The 22,394-nt window shown below is 44.8% G+C and overlaps 1 protein-coding gene across 2 annotated transcripts in view; it reads left to right on the top strand.

The window, feature by feature from the left end:
• Adgra3 (adhesion G protein-coupled receptor A3) overlaps positions 1 to 13,178 on the top strand; it is a 107,868-nt gene extending 94,690 nt beyond the window's left edge. For both annotated transcript variants that reach the window (XM_028865896.2, XM_028865897.1), the window contains 3 exons: positions 7,527 to 7,672; positions 11,121 to 11,216; positions 11,355 to 13,178. In XM_028865896.2, the coding sequence (XP_028721729.1) occupies positions 7,527 to 7,672; positions 11,121 to 11,216; positions 11,355 to 12,597 (1,485 nt within the window). In that variant the 3' untranslated portion in view covers positions 12,598 to 13,178. The remainder of the gene's footprint in view (positions 1 to 7,526; positions 7,673 to 11,120; positions 11,217 to 11,354) is intronic.
• The last annotated feature ends 9,216 nt before the right edge of the window (positions 13,179 to 22,394 follow it).

The following is a 22,394-nucleotide window of genomic DNA, read 5'->3' as shown; positions in this document are numbered from 1 at the left end:
GGCAGGTTGTTGACTTGTTTTGAAGTTGTGACCTAAACCAGAGCATGGGAGAGCTACAGTATACAGGTGTGCCGTGGTGCAGTGCTGCGTGTGTGTCTGATCTCGGGAACTTCCTGCTTGGTGTCACTCTGTGAACGTTCCCTCTGCGCCCACCAAACAGCTGCTCCCACGCTCTTCTCCACCAGGTAGCTAGCGGTTTCTCTCCTTCTGCTTCACTGTCCTTGATTGCTGGGGTTATGTAACGGTTTATACTTGTTTATATTGTATAAACAAGTTTGTGTTGTGGAATATGACATAATGTCCTTCTTTATTATGATCGAATAGTATTCCATGTTAGAGCCTTTGCATATTCATTATAAACAGGAATCGTTTCCACCCCTTGGCTGTTTTAAAGCTACAGTGAACATAGACTATAAATATCAATTTGAAGTCCTGATTCTCATAGTCAGTATGTCTGTCTCATTTCTGACCTGCAAATTGAGGTAATAATTGAATTGTTGGGTGATGTGATTGTATATGTTAAAAAACAAAAATAATTCACACATATATTACTAGAAATGACATGAAAGTTTAGAAAAGACTAAATATGACTTTAATGTGCAACAATCTCCTGCCTGATATTTGGTTACTTTCTTATCGCTGCCGTAAGACACCATGACCAGCTGGGCGTAGCAGCTCACACCTTTAATGCTAGCACTTGGGAGGCAGAGACAGGCAGATCTCTTGTGAGTTCAAAAGTTCAAAGCCACCAGCCAAAAAAAAGACACCGTGACCAAGGTAATTTTACAATAGACAGCATTTAATATGGGGCGCACTGTACCGGCATGGCAGCTATGTAGGTATGGCATGGCACTGGAGATAAGTTGGATGTCCAGAATAATCAGCTCCATTTAGACCAGAAAGATTTCTGGTGGTTAGATAAAAGGCGGCCAAAAGGAGTCATTTCCCTTGTCTGGCAGAAGGGACACATGACTCTCCAATGACATATACCTATGGTGGTTTATCCAAGTGCATGCTGGTGTTGAGACCTCCTCAGTCCTTATTCACAAGTACCTGTTAGACACTTCAGAGCCCCCATGCTAGCCTCCTGGCCCTGCTCACCTCCCCCAGACTCTTTCAGTCCCTCCCCCGCCACTTATGATGGCAAGGGTTTTTCCCCCCTGCTGTCTTTTGCTATTCTCCCATCTCACACAGATAGCCCTGGCCAGTCCAGTCTGTGTCTTTTTCTCTCTGCTCTCATACAGGGTGCTTACAGGGTAAGCACTCTTATACAGGGTGCCTACATCTAATCCACAAGTACGACTGATGAACATGTAGATCTCAGGATCCTGTATACGCTGTTGGTTTGAGTGTGTTGTAGACATATCCTGTGAGGGAGGCTTCACCTTGTGAAGTGAAAGGTTTGCAAACCGCGGGGCCTGCAGTTTCACTCTTAGGTTTAATGACCTTGTTCATGTGGGTATGAGTATGCACATGGGTATGAATATTCATGAAGCGTTCCATGCAGTAGCAGAAACCTGGGAGCAACTGAATGAATGCCTGTCACAGATAGTGAGAAACTTCGGCATAGAGTGAATAGTGAAGAACATGACCAGTGAGGCTTAGGAAAAAAAGGCTGAGACATCATATTCACACTGATAGCTCTTTTTATTAAGGTAAAAATGACTAACGTCACCCATTTTCAACAAAGATGGGTAGTTGCAAGAAAATGGAAGCGTAAGATCGAGGGTGATAGTTACCCTGAATTGGGGGCTAAGTGGTTAGATGAGGTTGTTGTCAGGGTCTGGACTTTATCTTGCTTTTGGATTTTCAGATGATTGTTACATGATGAACAAATTTATTAACACAGACGGAGGCCATCCATGCTTGGCCCAGTCATGTTGTATTATGGCCTGTTGGTGATAAGTCCATCACTGCATTCTTGAGAACTAATTGAAAATATTCGTGTGTGTGTGTGTGTGTGTGTGTGTGTGTGTGTGTATGAGTCGCCGAGAGGATTCAGTGACTTGAGTGTCAATGGTAGCAGGCTTGTGCTAACTTCCCAGTAAGTGTTATCTGGAACTCCTGCTTGTGTTATTGACACAGTCACGTCCCGGCTCTGTGATCTGTTTGTGTCAGCCATTCCTCTGCCCTGGAAAGCATACTTTTGGCTGAGGAGTCTCGGGTCAGCATAATACGCAGACAGAAGACAGCTTCTTTGTTCTTGCTCCTTTCCATTCACGTCACCGCTCCGGCTTAATGGGGAAGGTGCTATCAGTAACAGTTTTAGAGATACTGTCCCTGTCTCCCACTATCAGGGCTTGCTATAATCCCATCGTGCCTAATTACTCTTCCTTTTCTCAGGACTCCTAAGCTGCCGCTGGATTCTTAACTTCTCTCTAGGTGAGAACTGTATCCGCTTGGTTCGTCCGCATTTTCTAGGAACCAACACAGGATCTGACCCATAGTAGGTACTCTACAGTCGAGGAGGAGGAGGAGGAGGAGGAGGAGAAAAAGAAGCAGCAGCAGCCGCCGCCTGTGTTTTCGGTTAGAAATCAGGCCCCAGGTGCATAGTTCCTCTTAGGAGAACCTGCAGCACACATTGGTTCAACTGTCCTCAATTTCATCCCAAAGTGCTCCTTGGTTTCCCGAAGCAGACACATTAATTTATTCATCAAGGAAATGAATAGGAAGAGACCATTGTAAAGATGACCAAATGGTGTTCTGTAGCCTCTTTGCAATGAAAAGGAGTGAGATTGCATGACTTCCCAGGACCTCAGAACAAATGCTCCAGTTAAAGGTTTATAAAGGAACTTTCAGTGTGTCGCAGACGTAGCAGCATTGTTCTGGTATTTATGACTCAAGGCTCCTTGCTTTGCTCTTACATTGTCACAGGATTCGGTTGCTTGGTCTGGGAGGAATATGTGGAGTGCAGAAACCTGGCGGAGAATTCCAGGTCCTGGTGGGTAGATAGTCATTCCGTGCCTGCCTCATCCACTTGTACTAACTAGTCTCTCAACTTAGTTGAGGCCTCTGTATTTCGCCTGTAAAATATGGGTCAGGCTGGCTAAATAAGCATGATCCTTATGTTCTTCCAACTCTAAAACTGAGCCCTGCTAGGCATACCTTTCATCTAAGCACTTGGGAGACAGAGGTGGGTGGTTCTCCAGTTCAGGGCCAGGCTGGTCTACATAGTTAGTTCTAGGCCAGCACAGTAAGACTCTGTCTCTATATAAACAAGAGTTTTAGCACCAGATATATAAGCTGAGAACATGACTGCTCCAAGCTGTGGTTGAAGAGAAGGATTTTATTGTAGATATGAAAGCAAAGTCCAGAGGTGAGGGAGAAAGTATACTGAACATGGCCAGCAGACTGGACTTGGCCATGAGAGGAGAGAGAGAAGGGGAGGTCGAGATAGGAAGCGAAAGAGGGTGCCAGCAAAGGCAACCAAGAGAGGGACCACGAGAGGAAGATTAAAGAGAGCATCAGGAGAGCACGTGGCTGACATGGCAGGACTGTATAGGAATGAGAAGCTGGGGGGAGGGAGGCCCACCAGTTGGAGAAGTTTAGGTCCAGTGAGAAGAGCCACAGGTAGTTGTGATACTGAGAAAGCCCCCAGGCCAGCATGTGCAGTAGTATGTTAAAGGCATCACAGTTAGCCATTTTCTTTCCGACCTCACAGCCTCAAAGCAGACCAACCACCCAATCACTGAGCCCTAATGTGTTCATTTTTAGGTGCCATTTTGCATATGCATGTAATTTACACAGCGATCTCTTTCTTCCATCCTTTAGGAGTCATATACATTATCCACAGGATGGTGGTACTCAAACATTCTGTCCCATGGTGATTGGTGGAGAGTGTTAGAGGTGTCATCTGCCGGCTTCCTAAATCACTTCCTCTTTTCTGCTGCCTTTTACTGTTGTTTGGAAGGAGCCGGAGGAAGAAAACAGGCAGAGTTGGGAGGTAGAAAAGGCCCGGCCCAGGGTTGGCGGGAATCTGTGTTCCAGTTCACCATGTACCACTGAGTAATTGCTTGATTGTTCATTTTCTGCCTTTGATTTTCTTAGCCATGTATTAAGGGATTTGGCTGGACCTTGTTTTGTTGTTCTACTGTTCCATGATTAAATCTACAAATAGAGTGCCAGCTGCCCTTCTCCAGTGTCCTTTTATATCTGTAATCTGGGGAATTGCTGTGCTGGCACGGGAGAACCAGAAGGGAAAATCTAATCAGGAAACAGGAAGAGCTATCTACTTGCAACTGTGTCTTTAACTTTGCTATTAACCCTAGGAGGTAGTTTTTGCGCATTTTCTAAGTATTTAAACTGAATTGTGTAGAGTTAAAGTGCCCCAAATCACTAGTGGTGTTTCACAGCAGAGACATAATTAAAATACTGAACTGTTGGATCTGATACCCCGCCCCTGCCCCGCCCCCCATGCACACCTCTATTTCTGTGCTCTGCTAAGGCCTAGGGCCTTGTAGACTGTCACAGTTGAGTGTGAAGAGCCTGTTGGCTTGTCAGGGGACCTTTGTCTGGCTGCTCCCAGTTAGTAGAGCTGACTTCATGGTGATGCCAGGAGCATTAAGGCAGATAACTTACAGAAATATTTTTGTGGGCATGTGATTATCACTTATTGCTGGAAGTTCTTTTTTTCCTTCTTCTTTCCTTCCTTCCTTCCTTCCTTCCTTCCTTCCTTCCTTCCTTCCTTCCTTCCTTCCTTCCTTCTTTCTTTCTTTCTTTCTTTCGTTCGTTCTTTCGTTATTTTATTTATTTATTTTGTTTGTTTATTGGTTCTTCAAGACGAGGTTTCTCTGTGTAGTGTTTGGAGCACGTTCTGTAGACCAGGCTGACCTCAAACTCACAAGATCCACCTCCCTCTGTCTCCTGAGTGCTTGGGTTAAAGGTGTCCACCGCCACCACCCAGCCTGGAAGCTGTTTCTCATCATTTTTGCCCATTCACATATGATTCTACTCATCATACAGGGTAATTCTTTTTTTTTTGCATAGTTGTGTCTACTGCAGTGTATACTACAGTGACTTAGTTTAAAAAAACAAGTATTTCAGAGTTTATGTTACTATATAAGAGGGGCTTACTCCTTTTTATGTAAGATTTAGTTATATTTTAAATTATGTGTAGGCATGTGTATCTGTGTAGGCGTAGGTGCCTGTGAGTGCTGATGTCCAGAGGCCAGAGTCACTGGATCCTCTGGAACTGGAGTTGTAGGACGTTGTGAACCACCCAACATGGGTGCTGCTTCCTAAAAAGAGCAGGATACCCTTTTAACCTGTGCTCCATCTTCCAGCCCTGAGGCTCATACTTTTGTACCTATATGTAGTGTGGAAATAATTGTCCTTTCTTCCCCCAATCACTTGTGTGTGTGTGTGTGTGTGTGTGTGTGTGTGTGTGTGTGTGTGTGTGTATGTACATGTGTCTCCCTGCTTATAGAGGCCCGAAGTTGACATTGAGTTTCATTTTCTACTTTATTTATTGAGGCAGGGTCTCTCTCAGAGCCTGAAGCTCGCTGATGTGACTACATAGTCTCACTAGCCCACTTGCTCTAAGGATCCCCTCTCTCCTGAGTGCTGGGATTGTAGGTGGCTACCATGCCTACCCAGCTTTCCTGTGGGTTCTGGAAATCTGAACTCTGGTCCTCAAACTTGTAGGGTGCTTCTCTCTGGTCCAAGATACCTTTCTTCAGGAATGATATATTACATTTAATAAGTCCTTTACATGCCTCGTGAATTTCTAAATTTCTAAACTGTTTAGAAAATTTCCAGGCTCTGACTTATGTGGAAGTGTGACCACCAGATTGTATTTTATGCACTGCCCGAGTGTTGGGTAGAAAGTACCACACAACAAGGGAGCCTCTCTGCTGGATCTCAGTTCTGTTTTCCTGGTTCCTGTGGATTGATGATTTGTTATGTGACTCTCTGAATGTCTCTATTTTCATGATCATTTTAGTGGAAGGTATTCTGAAAAACAAACACTTTTTTTTTTTTGAAATTTAGAAATGCCATGGAAAACACAAAGGCTGACTCTTGGAGTTTTTCTCCTTAGGAAAAGTATCTGCCTTGCCCCTGTTTTGAAGTATTTATAACTTCCTGTATTTAACAGTTCTACTTCTCCAGAGATAGGACCTATCAGTTTGCACACAGACTCAGTGATTCCTCTTGAATTCACTGGTTTCTGTGGAACAAGTTTACTTACGCTGTTTTTACTTTAGGTGCTTAGTATGACTTCGGATGGCACAAAGGGATGTGTCATCTTTTATCTGTGAACTTTTCTTTCCTAGCAACTCAGCAAAACTGATGGGAACCAAGGAGCTCTTTCTGTCTGTGGGAGATTGCCGTGACTTCTGACTTTTCTAGTTGAGCTAAGCAGGGTCCGCTGACCCCGCACTTCCAGTCCGCAGGCTGTATTCCGGGCAGGGACTGTCCTGGTTACGAGTCGTGTGGGCTTTTGTGCCACCTGGACATTAGCTGCAGATCGGCTCTTGTTCTTCTGTTGCTGACCTGGATTCGGCAGTGCCAGCTGGAGTTTTCTTGACGCTTTTCACTTCTAGAACTTTATCTATAATAATTGTGTGAGGGAAAAGTACTGATCCAGGATTCGACCCTTAGCACTGTGTAAAACCATGTGCAGTGAAATAATCTGTACTTCGGAACCCAGGAGGTCGAGGCAGGTAGTAGAAGGCATTTAGAATCATCTTCCACACAGTGACATTGAAGTTAGCCTGGGAAACTTGACATCCTGTTTCCAAAGTAAGCAAAGAAACAAGAACGACAATTAGAAAAGATAGCAAGTCATTAGTTTAAAAAGCTGGCCATAATAAATCTTATCTTATAAATCTAGCACTGTGGAAGCCGAGGCAGGAAGATTTCTGCAAGTCCAAGGCCGTCCTGGGTTACATAGTGAGTTACAGGCCACCCTGAGTTATAGACTGAGTCTGAGTCTGACGCTCTACCCCCACACCATAAAAGAAAACAAGATTATTCTAGATTGTGTTCTTGCTCTGGTGATAAAGAGTGCTTATTTTCTTTTTCTTTTTTTTGAAAAAAAAAAAAAAAAAGTTCCAAGCCTCTTGTGTTCCCTTTCATCATCAGCTAGATTTTCATCCTCATCAGTGGCGATGTGACAGGTCCTATGATCAGCATACGTCCTGTCATTACTAACAAATGAATTTGTCGGTGTCATGGACTGGGCTGCAGTTATACTATCAGGTGCCTAGTGTGCACGTGGTTTGTGCCCATTCGGTCTCCAGTGCTGTCTGTTAGTGAAGTCCTGGCTCTCAGTCAGAGCCCCGGGGGCCTTCTCAAGAACGTGTTAAGTGCTGTTGAGTTCCAGTTACCTTGTCTTCTCTCTTCCTTCTTTCAAAGACAGTTAGAAGACAAACTAACTGATAAATTGCATGTTCTGTTAACAAGCTCGATTTCTTCATGAGCATGTAAAGGAGTCGATTACAATATACCTCCGTATGCTTTTTAATCAGACTCGAGGAAAACATTTCTTCTTTCAATTTTCATATGTTGTCCGATCTGTCTTGTAGGTTGGGATCATTCTTCATTATTCTACCCTTGCCACGGTATTGTGGGTCGGAGTCACCGCTAGAAACATCTATAAACAAGTCACTAAGAAAGCTAAGAGATGCCAGGATCCTGATGAGCCACCTGCTCCACCACGGCCGATGCTAAGGTAGCCCAAACCTTTGGTGTATATGAATGTGTTCATTAAGTATTGTGTTTGCTTTAGTTGAAGCACAATCATAAGTTACAACAACAAGAAACATTGGTGTGGATTTTGAGAGGTAAAAGGAAGGACATATAAGCTGGACTGATTGGCTCTGAGTGTTATCAACATCTCCATCTCCACTGTGTGCCTCCAGCTCAGGAGGAGTGAGTTGGTTACATGCAGAGCACGGAGAAGGGATTAGCTCTGTTGTCAGCGTTATGAAATGTTAGCTTTTTGAATTTTTTTGAGGTCACGTGTCATTGACCTTAATCTCAAGAATTAATTTATTCTCTCTACAAAAGACAAAATGAGCTTGGAGTTATATATCCTTCGTGCACACTATAATAAAAAGAATTGTGAATGGAGCAAAATGATCAGTGGTGAGTGGGTTCACAGAAGGCCTCATGTGCACTTGGCTGGCGGCATCCCCTGCCCTTGAGTTGGCAGAATGGGCTGTGGAATACCTGTTCAGGCCTCTTGAAAGTGGAGAATTGCACATGCAAAGAAGAGCCACTCATTTGGGAGGAGGGCATAAGCTGAGCCGCAGGCATGAGCCTGGCTTTGGCGTTAAGGTCATGGCAGAGGTGCACTGTAAGTAAGAGAGGGGACAGAGGAAACTGAGGAGTGTAGATTGCTGAGCCTCGGGTCTGTGGCCTGGAGGAGCGGGAATTCAGGGTGTGTGTGTGTGGGGGGGGGGGGAGTCTTTGAAGTTAATTTTCCCGGGGAGTCTACTTTTATTCACGTTAGAGAGGAGTCAGTGGGAGACCAAGTAAATGATTTTAAGTCCATCGTGGGGGGCTAGTGCATTTGTTGGACTTACCTACAAGAGCATGGGTGAATGGGACAGCAGTGTCACTAACCAGCCCCACCGCAGCAGAGGAAAGCTGCATGGCTGTAGTTTCTGTGGAACTGGCAGATGGCTTACTGGAGAATCGACTCTGCTGTAGGGATTGCTCACCGCCTAGCGTCCCTCAGGGAAGGGCCCCCTCCGTTGGGTAAACTTCATGAGTTTTGTAATTTCTCGAGTTTCATGCATCTGATGCCTGCCTCCTCCAGGGTGGAATGTTGCAGTCTGGAGCAAAGAGCTGCACGACAGATATAGTCTTATTAAAATATGCATAGCTGCGGGAGATCTTTAACTCAGGAGGTGGCCTCGCATGTCATTTTACGACAGTGTGGCATTAGTACGGATTATACATTGGGATGCCTGAAAATAAGAAGTGTCAGTGAGTCACTGGGGTTGTCCCCAAGAGGACTGAAGCTAGAGAGTGTATGCTAGATGTGTGAGGCCAGTTCTGTGGAAACGGCGACTGGTTGGCTTGAAGAGTGTGAGGATCAGAAAGCTGAGGGAGTCTGGATGATTCCCGTGAGCTGGCCACCTCCGCGGGTGGTGTTTTCATCCGCTGCAAACGCTACAGGAAAAGTAGCTATGGTGGAAGGGTCTGGGAGTGAGCACCAGGGAGGTTTACCGGTGCTCAGCCCAGTTCATTTCCACACGCTGCTGTCACTGAAGCCCCGATAATGAACAAGGTCTAGGGAGAAGTTAGAAGTGTGGCAATCCTGGGTCACGTCTATGTTCAGTAGAAGGGCTGTGGAAGAAATGAAAGCAAACACTGGCTTTCTATCTCCCAGATAGAGCAGGTAACTCCAGAGCTCGTCAGGTTTGCTCACGCAGCCTGGAGAAGTCACATTATAGGATGAGGACAGGTACCTCTGTCACTGTGTGAACGAACCGAAGAATGTTGACTTTGCTGAGAGTCTGGCAAATCCCATCCTCCACAGTTCTTCCTGCTGGGTTCTAAGAAAAGCACCAAGCATTAAGGAAAAGCATCATGAGATCCAAACCCTAGCACACCCTGCCCCCTAAGACGGCCAACAAGTATTCCCTCTGCTTCCAACATGTAAGGCTGGTGCTTGCTCCCCTTGCTCTGAGTCTTGGACTTAGTTAAGGCACCTAGCGGTGCTGCCAAATGCAGGGGCAGCTGCTGCATCACAGGGCTGCTGCATGCAGGGGCAGCTGCTGCATCACCATAAATTGGGAAATGGGGCAGGTGATGGTAGGTGCTTCTGTGGGTGTGACAGAGAAAGACAGTAGCAAGTACTTCAGGGAAAGACAGAGGATGGAGAAACTGAAGGTGTGTATAAACAGAGCATGAGAGACGGTGAGGGAGATCCAGAGCTACAACTGAGGGACTCGTAACAGGACACTAAGGAGAGGTAGTGAGGCAAAGCAGATATAGGAAGAAGCCTGTTTTCAAGGAAAGCCGATGGGAATTAGTGTGGCGGGGAAGAGAAGGGCCACAGCTCCTGCCATTCATTCTATGTGAGAAGCGGAAGGCGTAGTGCTAGACATCCAGGGCAGCTCATGACTTCAGCAAAACAGACATCATGTTTAAGATATCTGTAGCTGAGTATGATGAAGAAAAATAGGCTGCAAAAATGTTTCAGACATGGTTTTTACGTGGTCCATTCACATTTGGAGCTGCTTTTCAGGAAAGGGTAAGTACAGGCTTCTCGCTGTCCTGGGTGCAGACTGGAACCGAAAAGCCTTTTTAGGGGGTTGGAAAATTCAAGAGTTGGCCTACCTACAAGCAGAGCTTTTCTTGGCAGGATTATCAATGCCTTGTTTACCACAGTTCATTTAACAACATTTATTTATGATTATGTTTATATGTTTGAATGTGCGTGCTAGTGTGTGTAAAGGCCAGAGGATAGCTTGGAGTGTCATCCTCAAGAATAAGGCTAGACTAACTGGCCAGCATACCCAGCGATCTCTGCTTGTGCCCAGCTTTTTACATGGGTGCCAGGGATCAAACTTAGGCTCTCATACTTGGAAGACAGACTCTTTACCAACTGAACTCTCTCTCCACCTTCCCATAGTTCTTATTTTCCACTGTGTCTGCTCCGAGGGGAAAGAGATAGGTTTTTGTACTGTGGAAGCTGCTGGGGTCCCGACCCCCTCCCTACTCACAGTTTGTGGTAGAGGTCTTAGTTGGACATGAGCCAGGCTCTGATACATAACCATATTGTATGTGTGTGAATCATAAAAGTTGCTGTGTAATTGACAGTTTTGGTTCACCAGCTGAATTTAATGGAAGCCGCTTTCCCTGAAAACATTTTTACCTAGTCCCAAGTGTTCTTCTGCCTGGCCACAAGGTGGCAGCAGCTGACCAGCTTTTCCTCAGCTCAGAGCCTTTTTGAAAAAGAAACAAGCAAACAAAAAAGGCATGGCACAACAAAAACATCACAAAAAAAAATTGGGGGTCATTAAAAAAAGCCATCACTGAAAGTTGCCTCAGTGTGTTACTGGAATGAGAGTAGTTAATCTTCGCAGAATGACCTGTGAAGTGTTCAGATGTTGCAGTATGTCTATCTGCCGTATAGACGGGTAATGAGCCACTGTCCCTCCTAGGTTCTACCTGATTGGTGGCGGGATCCCCATCATCGTGTGCGGTATCACTGCCGCAGCGAACATCAAGAACTACGGCAGCCGGCCGGGTGCACCCTAGTGAGTACCCTTGTGTCCTCTGTACGTCTGACCCTCTGCTTCTCGAGCGCTCTGTAGGCATCACAGTCGGTGGCAAAGCTCCTAAGCTCTGTTGAAACTCAGTGTCTAAGCTGCTTCCTTCCCCATGTTCTCTCCTAGTTGCTGGATGGCCTGGGAACCGTCCTTGGGAGCCTTCTACGGACCTGCCAGCTTCATCACTTTCGTGAACTGTATGTACTTTCTAAGCATATTTATTCAGTTGAAACGACACCCTGAGCGCAAATATGAGCTCAAGGAGCCCACAGAAGAGCAACAGAGATTGGCAGCCAACGAAAACGGGGAAATCAACCATCAGGACTCCATGTCTTTGTCTCTCATCTCTACATCCACGTTGGAAAATGAGCACAGTTTTCAGTCTCAGCTTTTGGGAGCCAGCCTCACTTTGCTCCTATATGTCGCCTTGTGGATGTTTGGGGCCATGGCCGTTTCTTTGTATTACCCTTTGGACTTGGTTTTTAGCTTCTTCTTCGGAGCTGCTTGTTTAAGTTTCAGTGCCTTCATCGTGGTGCACCATTGCGTGAACAGGGAGGACGTGAGACTCGCGTGGATCATGATGTGCTGCCCAGGGCGGAGCTCCTACTCCGTGCAAGTCAACGTCCAGCCCCCCAACTCGAGTGGGACTAACGGGGAGGCACCAAAGTGCACCAATAGCAGCGCGGAGTCTTCGTGCACAAACAAAAGTGCATCCAGCTTCAAAAACTCTTCCCAGGGCTGCAAGCTCACGAACTTGCAGGCTGCTGCAGCACAGTACCACAGCAATGCCTTACCGGCGAACGCCACGCCCCAGCTTGATAACAGTCTCACCGAACACTCGATGGACAACGACATTAAAATGCACGTGGCCCCTCTAGACGTGCAGTTTCGAACAAACGTGCACCCAAACCGCCATCATAAAAACCGAAGTAAAGGAGCCCGGGCCAGCAGACTCACAGTCCTGCGAGAGTACGCCTACGATGTCCCGACAAGCGTGGAAGGAAGCATGCAGAATGGCTTACCTAAAAGCCGGCCAGGAAACAATGAAGGACATGCGAGGAGTCGGAGGGCGTACTTAGCCTATAGAGAGAGACAGTACAACCCACCCCAACAAGACAGCAGTGATGCTTGTAGCACACTTCCCAAAAGTAGCCGGAATGTGGAAAAGCCCGTTTCAACTAGTAGTAAGAAAGATGCGCCAAGGAAGCCGCCTGCAGCCGACCTGGAAAGTCAGCAGAAATCTTACGGGCTGAACTTGGCCGTTCAGAACGGACCAGTTAAAAGCAATGGGCAGGAAGGACCCTTGCTAGCTACTGATAGTACCGGTAATGTTAGGACTGGATTATGGAAACATGAGACAACTGTGTAGCATTACAGGGCTTCCAAGACAGAAGTTGATACAAACTGTGATACTCACATTCCTTTAAGCTATGAACTCTTAGAAACAAACTGTTTACAGCCACCTTAGGGATTTAAAACAGTTCCAAATATGCTTGTGAGTCTTGGTATTTTCTTATTTTATATTCCTAAATTGTCACCCCACCCCCCACCCCTAAGAATTTTAAAATCCTTTAAAACGTTTTATTTGTCAAAGCACCAATAAGATATTTTGGAAGTTGAAAAATATAATTTCTTAGAATCTGTTGTATCGACTTAACATTTCAGGCTTGTATTTAATGAAATAAATAGGAGTTTGTTTTTGTGCTGGTGGTTTACTTTTACATTGTAAAAAGCATTTTAGGAGCTGGTGAGATGGCACCATGGCTTAAAGGTGCTTGCTGGTTTTGTGAGTTGTAAACTTAGCACCCATAGGGTGGAAGGAGAAAACTCTCGTAAGTCGTCCCTTGGCCTCCATAGGTGCCTCCACGCTCACATATACATACACATAAATGAACAAACAAACAAATAAATAAATGTATTTTAAGAGCACTTTTAGCTCATTTTAATAAAGTTTGTGTAGTGGTGTCTTTTCAAGGTGAATCAGGCATAAATAATCAGTCGAACTGTTGGCTTAACTGTACTGATTATCACATTCACGTCTAAGGGATTTCTAAGTTGATGTTTCAAAAATTCAGTTTTAAATGTTACTGGGGTTTAAAAGATCTCACAGAATGTTTTTTAAGAATGGGAATGCTATAGAAACCTGTGTGTAAATCACATAATTTTGCCATATCACTTTTATACTATTGATGCTATTTCCCATAGCTTCTCAATGATTTATATTTGAGTTCAGCTTCTTTTATCTTCCCTTCCTTTACTTCTTTCTTCTCATGTAAAGGTCTCATGCATCTCAGGCTGACTTCCAGAGTGCTGTATACCTGAGGATAACCTTGAACTCCTATTCTTTCCCCACCTCCCAATTGCTGACATGGCAGATGTTTACAGCCAGGTCCAGTTTTTATGGTGCTGATAATCAAACTCAGGGCTTTGTGCGTGCTGGGAAAGAATTCTACCAACTGAGTCACATCCATGGTCTTGAGTTTAACTTTCTTAGTGGTTCGGTGTGCCTGACATTCCTGCGCTTGTGCGATTTCTTGATTACACAGGAAGCTCACATAGGTTCACATTCACTCTGGGGTCTCGTAGATTGGCTCTATATTGACTTATGCTTTGTGCTTAACAGAAACTGTTCTTTGTTACATGCTAAAGTACTGGCCTTTATCGTCCATCCCAATGGGAAACAATTCTGTTACAGAAAAATCATTAGTTGTCAGAGCTCTGTGGGCCTTAGCCATTCAGGTGCCCAGTCTTGCCAGGTTCCTTTCCTGTGAAATACAGTGCTGGGGGAAATAATATCACACAGCTTAGCCATAGAAGTCTCAAGGTTTGAATCCCATCAGACTCAACAGCACATGTCCAAGAGGTACTAAAGGAGGCAAGCAGCTTATTTTAAATGTCAGGCTCAGAGACTGTCGTGCTCACTGTGGGCAGCATCCTCAGCCTCATTCCAGACCAACCACTCAGGGCCATGATGTTCTGTATATTCTCGGTGTGCTGCTGGAGAAACAGCTGATTTTGGTTTGCAATAATAAAACTGACAGCTCTGTTTAAACCTTTATTTCGTGTGATGTGAGCTTTTGAGACAGTCTTTCTGGCGGGGAAGCAAGGCAGGCAGCCAGTCGATTGCTGGTGGTACACTCTGTCTACTCTTCAGCCAAGTGTTGGAAAACTAAAGTCGCCAAAGAGCAAAGTGAATGGTTCTTATTCCAAGTCTTGTTTTTCCGCTATCCCTCAGGGTGTGAGTTTAGTACTCAGCCCGTTTGTCTGTGCTGCAGCTCAGCTCTGCTCATGACAAGAACGTGACCATTGTTCCTTCTCTCCCTCTCCATAAGAAACAAGAGGGAATTCACTTGCTGAAAGTGCTCTCTTCGGTGGGTGTTACTAATTTAAACAACGTTCTCCAAGTAACAGGCAGGAGGGATTATAAAAGAAGTTATGCACTTGGAGAAAATGAAGCCTCTACTTTCTAAATTTGGTTTTATTTTTTTTTCTTGAGCCAGGTTGCCGTGTAGTCCAGGTTCACCTTGAATTCTGCATGTAGCTAAGGATGACCGTGGGTGCCCTGCTCCTCCTGCCTCCATCTTCCAAGTACTGGGAAGATTTCACTATGGAGTGACAGTCTGGTCCCTGTACTCAGTGCTCATATACACAGGCCTTAGTGGGGAGGGTTGTTACCACACGGGAAGCAGTGAGTGATGGCTTTCTGCATCCTTTGTATTTGATGGAATTAAAATTTGGTGTTCGTGTATAGGGTATGAATAATGCACTTCGTTTACCCCAACCTTTCTAATTCATGATTTATGGTTGTTGCTGGCAGAAGTTCCTGTACTTTTCATAGACTTGTAACCCGTTGACAGGTATTTCAGACCTAGAGGTCAGCGCTTCATTAAAAGAATTTGACAACTGAGATTCACAAATTTCTGAGTTTTTGCATTTCCGCTGAGTTCTGCCGACTCCAGGATGAAGGGTAAAGATCTTTCCTGATGGTGAAGCTGTTGTACTTGGTGCCACCTTTGGTGCTGTCACTCCTGGGAGGTGGCTGTGTATCATTTCCTCAAACTAGACGCACATCTTAGTCGCTCTGAGTTTTACAGTGAAGCATAGTTGGTCATATTTAGGGGAATGCAGATGTTTATTATGTGAAAGCAACTCTTTAAACCATGCCATATAACAAGAATTATACATGCTCTATATACTGTATTACATTTGTATTTAGTATTTTGTGATGAGATGGCGTGGGCGGAAGTCAGAGGACAACTTCAGGAGTTGCTTCTTTCCTTCTACCCTGTAGGTCCAGGGTGTCAAACGCAGGTTGTTTGATTTGGCGACAAGTTCTTTACAAGCTTTGGCCATTGTACCAATCCCATATTACATTACTATTTACCTGCATTTACATAACTCAGTGTTATAGTGACCTACTTCTTAAGAATTAGAAACATAGTCTGTGTATGAGTATTTTGTGTGTGAGTACTAGAATTAAATGCTAAAGCAAATGTGTTTAATATTTCAGATGATTAATTGGTGATTAGCTGATCTCCAGATTTATGCTATTTTGCATATACATTATAGCACAATCATGTTCAGTTTATTTATATAAATGTTGGATGTAAGTGGAAAGATGTATCTAGATGCTGATTGGGCTCATTCAGGAGGAATAATGCGAAGTTTGACTTGTGTGTTTCATGAATTGATTTCACAATGCCCCAGCTGAAGTTGGTTGAGAACATAAAAATGGAAGAAGGAAACAGAGCCTGGAACATGGTGTATACTGCATGTATACTGGCCAAGAACTTAAGGTCCTCCTACATCAGCCACTGGAATACAGAGGTTATGAGTGTGCACTACTATACCTGGTTTACTTAGTTTTAATGGAGTCAGCCTTCTTCATCTAGGTGTTTGCTTTTCCTCTAAATTCAGCAAACTTTGAGTAAGATATAATTTAAAGAAGTCTTTGTACGGAACAGTGCGTATCTTCTCTCATCATCTCCTAAATAGTGCAGAGTAACTACTGAAGATGGACTGTTGACATATAATGAGATATGAGGTGGTCAAAGTGTGAGGCAATGAGGATGTTATATGCAAATGCTGTGCCACATGTGAGTGATTTGAGCATCTGGGATTTTTGTGGGGGAGGGGTCCTAGGAACAAGCCCCAAGATACAGAGGGATGAGGTTTCTATTTTTTTGATACAGTGATGGTATATTTTTAACTACTAATGTTTTTGCAATTTAAAATTTTCCATCATTGCTTATTTTTCTGTGGTGTTACTAACATCTATATCGATCCATTCATGTGGATTGACTAAATCATTTTGTCTTCACTGAACTGTAAGTAGGAATAAGCCCAAAGGGTATGTTTGTATATCCAAAGTGAACTTCTGAAGAAAAATTTGTAATTGTTCATCATTTGTAAGTGCTAAAATCTTGACTGTGATTGTTTTTCCAATTTCATTTTAGGCGAAAATGAAGCAACAATCAGAAGATTCTGTTCTTTGAATCTTTCTAAATATCTCCACTGTTTAACCATGTCTTTTATTGGCCATTGGTCTCCTAGCTAACAGGAGTATTGGGATGTCGATGTTTTACCCAAAGTCCAGAATCTCCAAAGACCACCAAGAGACCAAATCTGAATGCAAAAACAAAGAGTCTTTATTTTGAATTTGAACTCAGGTCCTCTGCCCATCTGACACAGTGGTGGAACAGGAGGGACCCCAAGAAGTAGTAGGACAGGGTTTATTGTGGTTAGGGCAGGGGGAGAGGGGATTTTCAAATCCACATTGTTACAGGCTCAGGATTGGTGCTTACTCAGGTCAGGGATGTGTGGCTTAAGCTGATTGGAGGGTTGCAACTTCAAGGAAATTGGCACATCCTCTGATGGGTATGGTATTCTGTCTATATTGGCAGGAAACTCACATCCTCTGACAGTTATGGCATTCCATCTTTATCAGCAGGAAGCATCTGTAACTCGTTTTGCACAGCTTCTGGTTCACTGGGTCTGTGGTGAAGGGACCTGTTGCTGGACAGACTTCAGTTTGGCTCACAAGGAAGTATTTTATGTGCATACCTTGGAAACTGGTTTGAGCCAATTTCCTTGATCCTATGAGCCTGTCCTACTATAGAGGCCCTTGCGTTATTTTTTTTTTTCTTCTGGAATTGTTTGTACAAGGACCTGCTATCCCCTATTTGCCACCTTCCTAAGATGGCTGCGATCCTTTAAGATGGCTGCAGTCCTGTCAAGGGCTCTTCATCCCCCCCCACCCCCCACCCCCGCAGAAGTAACTTAAGAAGGATCCAATCATGAGTCTTCTCTGAAAGTCTCTAACTGATGATATTGAGACACCCCCATCAACTGCACTGTGTTTAACCAATTTAATTATTCTGTTTAGGATGCATGGACCAAAGGTAAGAATCAGTATTAGAATGTTTAAGGGGCCAAGTAGAGTGGAAATCAGGATAGTTAGCCAGGGAGTCCTGTTGAACAATGATTCAAACCATCCTTGTTCTTTTTTTTTTTGACTTCATGAGACCCTCTCTAACCTTGCCACGGACTCTTTAACAACCCCAGAATTTTCTATGTAAAACCAACATTCTCCCAGAGTGGTGCATAACCCTCCTTGTTGTAAGAATGAGGTCTAGCCCATGCCTGATCTGTAGCTCAGGCTCAGAAAGTGAGGTGAGGGATTCTTGCAGGTGAGATACAGATGTTTCTATCCTTTCAATGTCTCTATCTGTTGCTACTCTCAGGCTAGAATAGTACTTGTTCTCCAGTGTGAGGGCAGAGCTCTCTGCCCCTGCCCCCACCAGGCCTAACCCAAAGAAAGTGACAATAGTAAGAGCCGTTAGAGGTTCTCTTTTTGCCCAGATTGCAGGGAGTGGGACTTCTAGCCATTGATATATGTCTTCTTCAGAGTGGTAAATGAGTTTAGGGAAGAGCTGTACCATCACACAGAAGCTTTGAGTATTGTCAAGCATAGTTCCATGAATGCAGTGTACTAGCCCAGGAGCAGGCCCACCATCCTTCAGCTGGTGGGAGATAGCGGGTCTAAATTACGGTGGCCTCCATCTGATTACAGAGATGTTTATATTGACTGGGCACATGCCCTAGACATATCCCTTGTCCAGTGATGGACTGCTTGATCAGTTAACAGTTCCCTTCTGCCACCAGCAGCATTGGCTGACATCCGTAGATGTATTGAAAGGTTTTACCATAGCTATGCCCTCATAGTATGGTGGAGGCATAGCATAGCATAACCAGCAGGATTGAGTGTATTCTGGCTTAGAAGCGTTTAACACCTGGTAAGCATGGACCAGCAGAGCCCATAGAGGGTCCCCTGGGTTAGCAGGTATGGGTGGGGATAAGTGAGAGAGTAAGGGAGTATTCCAGCAAGTGGCAGGTGTGAGGTTACCCTGTTCACACTTCCGCTGACATGGGATACTGGCATACACGTGCTGGGGTAGTTCCCAGCTCAATTCTATCAGTCCCCCTGTTTTCACAAAGGCCTTTGGGAACTTAACCAGCCAGGACCCTATTTCTTGGGCTTAAGGGGGGTGATTTGAGGAGTATATATTCATCTAATCATACTATCAAGACCTGTATTGGCTTCCGTTCTGGATCTATCACAGTGATTTTGCCCCTTTCAAAGGGTGTTTGGGCTCCAATTTTTGTCAGCAGGTCTCTACCCAAGAGAGGGTATGAGCAATTGGGCATGACCAGGAAGGAGTGGGATACCCTACCCAATCTGAGATCCACTTGTCTTTGGGTAGTCCATGAGTATTGGTCCATACCAGTAGTCCCTTGTACCCAGGCTTTTTTTCTTTGAGACTGGCCCAAGGGACTCTGTTAGGACCGAGTGTTGTGCATCCATATTCACCATAAATTAGATAGGTTTCCCCTCCAGCCTTAATGTTACCCCAGGTTTGGGGAGGGGGTCTGAATTCCATCCCCTTCAGTCACTTTCTTCCCCATGTTCTGTCACCATGGCATGACAGGGCTTTCTGTGTCCCTCTTTCTTGGGGCATTCTTTTGCCCAGTGCCTTATATCCTTGAAATAGGCATATTGGTCTTTTTGAAGGTAGGGCCTACCTCCATTTCAAGGAGCCTTACTTTGGTCCTGAGCCGGGTGATACAGCTGCTTGCGTTTCTCTTCAGGGTCCGAGGTTGTGGCCACCAGGAGAATACGGGCCATGTTGTGAGTCTGTTTCTCATTTATGGCCACCATCACCTTCCATTGTTTTTCATTTTCCTCAGCCCTTTGCCTAGCCTGTCTATCTTCTGGTGTTCCTCTATTGTTATAGATTCTGTTCGAGACTTCCATCAAATCACTTAGTGATTTGCCTGCCAAACCATCTATTTTTTGAAGTGTTTTCTGATGTCAAGGGCTGCCTCCTTTAATAAAGGCCAAGACTACAGCTGGGCTATGCTCTGATGCTTCAGGGTCCCTAAGGAAATATGCCCTGATGGTGATTTATTTGTCCCCTGCTGAACACTATAAATGTTATCCATATTAGTTGGGCTCCTGGTGGCTGCCCTGAGACCCCCTATTAGAATTTAGTAGTAGATTTTGAGAACTCCCTACCTCCGGGTGAGCTGAAGTCCCAATCGGGTCATGCCATGGGGAATCCTTAGTCAATGAGTGCCTGGTTAGTGGTAGGGCTCCCGTTAGGGGAACCAAGTTCTGAGCCTTGGTCAGGACTGGCTCCTTCTCCTCTTTTGTAAAGAGGATATACAGCAGTTGCTGACAGTCATCCCAAGTGGGATGATGACTAAAAATCACAGAATCTAAGAGGTTAATAAGACCCTTGGGGTTGTCTGAAAATGGGGGTTTCATGTTCTTCCAATTATAGAGATTGGCCATAGCAAGTGGCCAATATTGGTAATTCTCATTTCCCTGGGCTTCTCAGGGGCCCTACCACCTGGAGGGGCAGAACTGTAGAATCAGGCTTATGAACGGTGGCTTCATGGAGGGCCCACCTGAAAGTTTGTGATGAACTGACCAAATCCCCAGCTTCCCTAGAACTTAGTGATGGTGATTGGGGTGCTGGCCGAAGTTGGAGGTCAATGGGAGGAGGTAAGTTGTAGGGTGATGGGAAAATGAGGAGGTCATTCTTCATTCCACCCTGGAGTACTGGCAGGGCAGACAACTTGGACTCTCTGAGTCCTTCATGCTCCTTCTGGGCAAGGATTGGTGGTCAAGTGGTTTGGTTGGGATTAGTGGCTTGATCCAGAGGAGAAGAATAGACTATATCCTCCCGTATGTTGATATAGGGAATCTAGTCAAGATGCCTGGGTTTTCCATCTTTGATTTTTCCTGTAATGGAGAGATCAAAAGTGCCCTCTGTGGTCCAATTAGTATCCTATGTGCCCTAGTATCTCTGCAGGGACAAAGTAGGTCACTACCACAATCTGGTGTAAGACTGGCACACTTTTTTCAGTTTTGCCTGTAGGCACCTGTTTTACCTGTCATTATCTGTTTTTTCCTGGTCTGTTTTCTGTGCCTTTTCTTGTCCGAGCACTCTGAAATCATGGGCCAGTCTTCTAGTGACCCCATGTTCCTAAGACTCTTTCTTGACCATTTTAAGGATTTCAGAGAGCACAGACAGCAAGATGGAATGAATAATCTCTAGGCGGGTCACCTGAGGAACCTCTGTGTCCCCCTGCCCTTGATCCTCTAGCACATCTGCCTAGATTGTCTGTGAGCCAACAGAATGAGCTCAATTTCAGAACAGACTCAGATTAGAAAGACTCATTGGAGGGTGATCATAGTGGGTTTGGAGATCCTGGATGAGCCCCCAAATGTTGTACCCAAAATCCAGAATCCACAAAGACCACCAAGAGACCAAATCTGAATGCAAAAACAAAGAGTCTTTATTTTGAGTTCAAACTCAGATCCTCCATCCATCTGACACAGTGGTGGAACTGGAGGGATCCTGAACAGTATTAGGGCAGGATATTTATTGTGGTTAGAGCAGGGGGCTAGGGATTTTCAAATCCAGATAGTTACAGGCTCAGGATTGGTGCTTACTCGGGTCAGGGATGCTTGGCTTAGCTGATTGGAGGGCTGCAGCTTCAAGGAAATTGGCATACCCTCTGATGTTCATGGCATTCCATGTTTATCATCAGGAAACTCACATTCAGCAGGAAACATCTGTAACTTGTTTTACACAGCTTCTGATTCACTGGGTCTGTGATAGAGGGGCTCTTGTGGGTTTTCCTGGAATTGTTTGTACAAGGGCTTGCTGTCTCCTGTCTGACCTCTTTCTAAAATGGCTGCAGTCCTTTAAGATGACCCCAATCCTGTCAAGGGATCCTCATAGGAACACCCATTGATACACATGTATATGTGCAGTGTGCACTGATTTAGTCTGTGCTGGTTACTTTGACCTTTGGGTACCCACCTTGATGGAACACAAAGGTCCAGGCAGCCTTTTGTGGGAAGTCAAGGAAGCCTTGAGTGAAGAGAGAATATGTCAAGATTGGATAAAGTGTTCCCAGCCAATGAGTATTGTTTGACATGGACACCACCATGTCAAGGATCCCAGTGTCTCAGACCCATGAGAGTAGCAAAGCCTCCCCCCAGGGTGAAGCTCAAGTTGATGGCAAAGGCTTCCTCTGGTCTGAATGGGAATATTGACAGTTGAGTGTAAAAAACAGACAGACAAAAAAAAAAAAAAAAAAAAAAAAAAAAAAAAAAAAAAAAAAAAAACCTAGCAACTGAAGCTCCCTTCTCCCCAATGGTTGCAACCTGAGGCTGCTGCCTTACAGAGAGCTTCTGAGACTAGCTAACCCTTCCCACTGTTCTATACATGATAAAGTTGCTGGGTTCTAGGTTTTGTTGCATTTGCTGCTGCTCCAGCAGAGCAAGCATAGCCCATCCCATGATCCCATCTTTTCTGTGTGTCACCCCTTTTTTCATTTTCTTATTACTTTAGTCAGGTCCAGTCCCAGCTGCATGGACTTAGCGTTTGATCAGTCTCTTTTCACTGGAGATGGAAGAGATGGAGAAATAGATATTGACTGAACTTCTAACACTGTGTAGTATTAAGAAGCTCTCAATGTTTTCTGTAGCCAGTGACCATCCACTGACCTTTCATAGGGCTGAGTGCTTAGCATTAATTCTACATATTACTTCAGGATCATCGAAGTAAACTTTTGCTTCATGCTAAGCAA

This window comes from Peromyscus leucopus, chromosome 10 (assembly GCF_004664715.2).
Source record: "Peromyscus leucopus breed LL Stock chromosome 10, UCI_PerLeu_2.1, whole genome shotgun sequence".
In the NCBI taxonomy this organism is placed as follows: Eukaryota; Metazoa; Chordata; class Mammalia; order Rodentia; family Cricetidae; genus Peromyscus; species Peromyscus leucopus.
The sequence above is the reverse complement of the archived record's forward strand: the minus strand, read 5'-3'. Positions and strand labels throughout refer to the sequence as shown.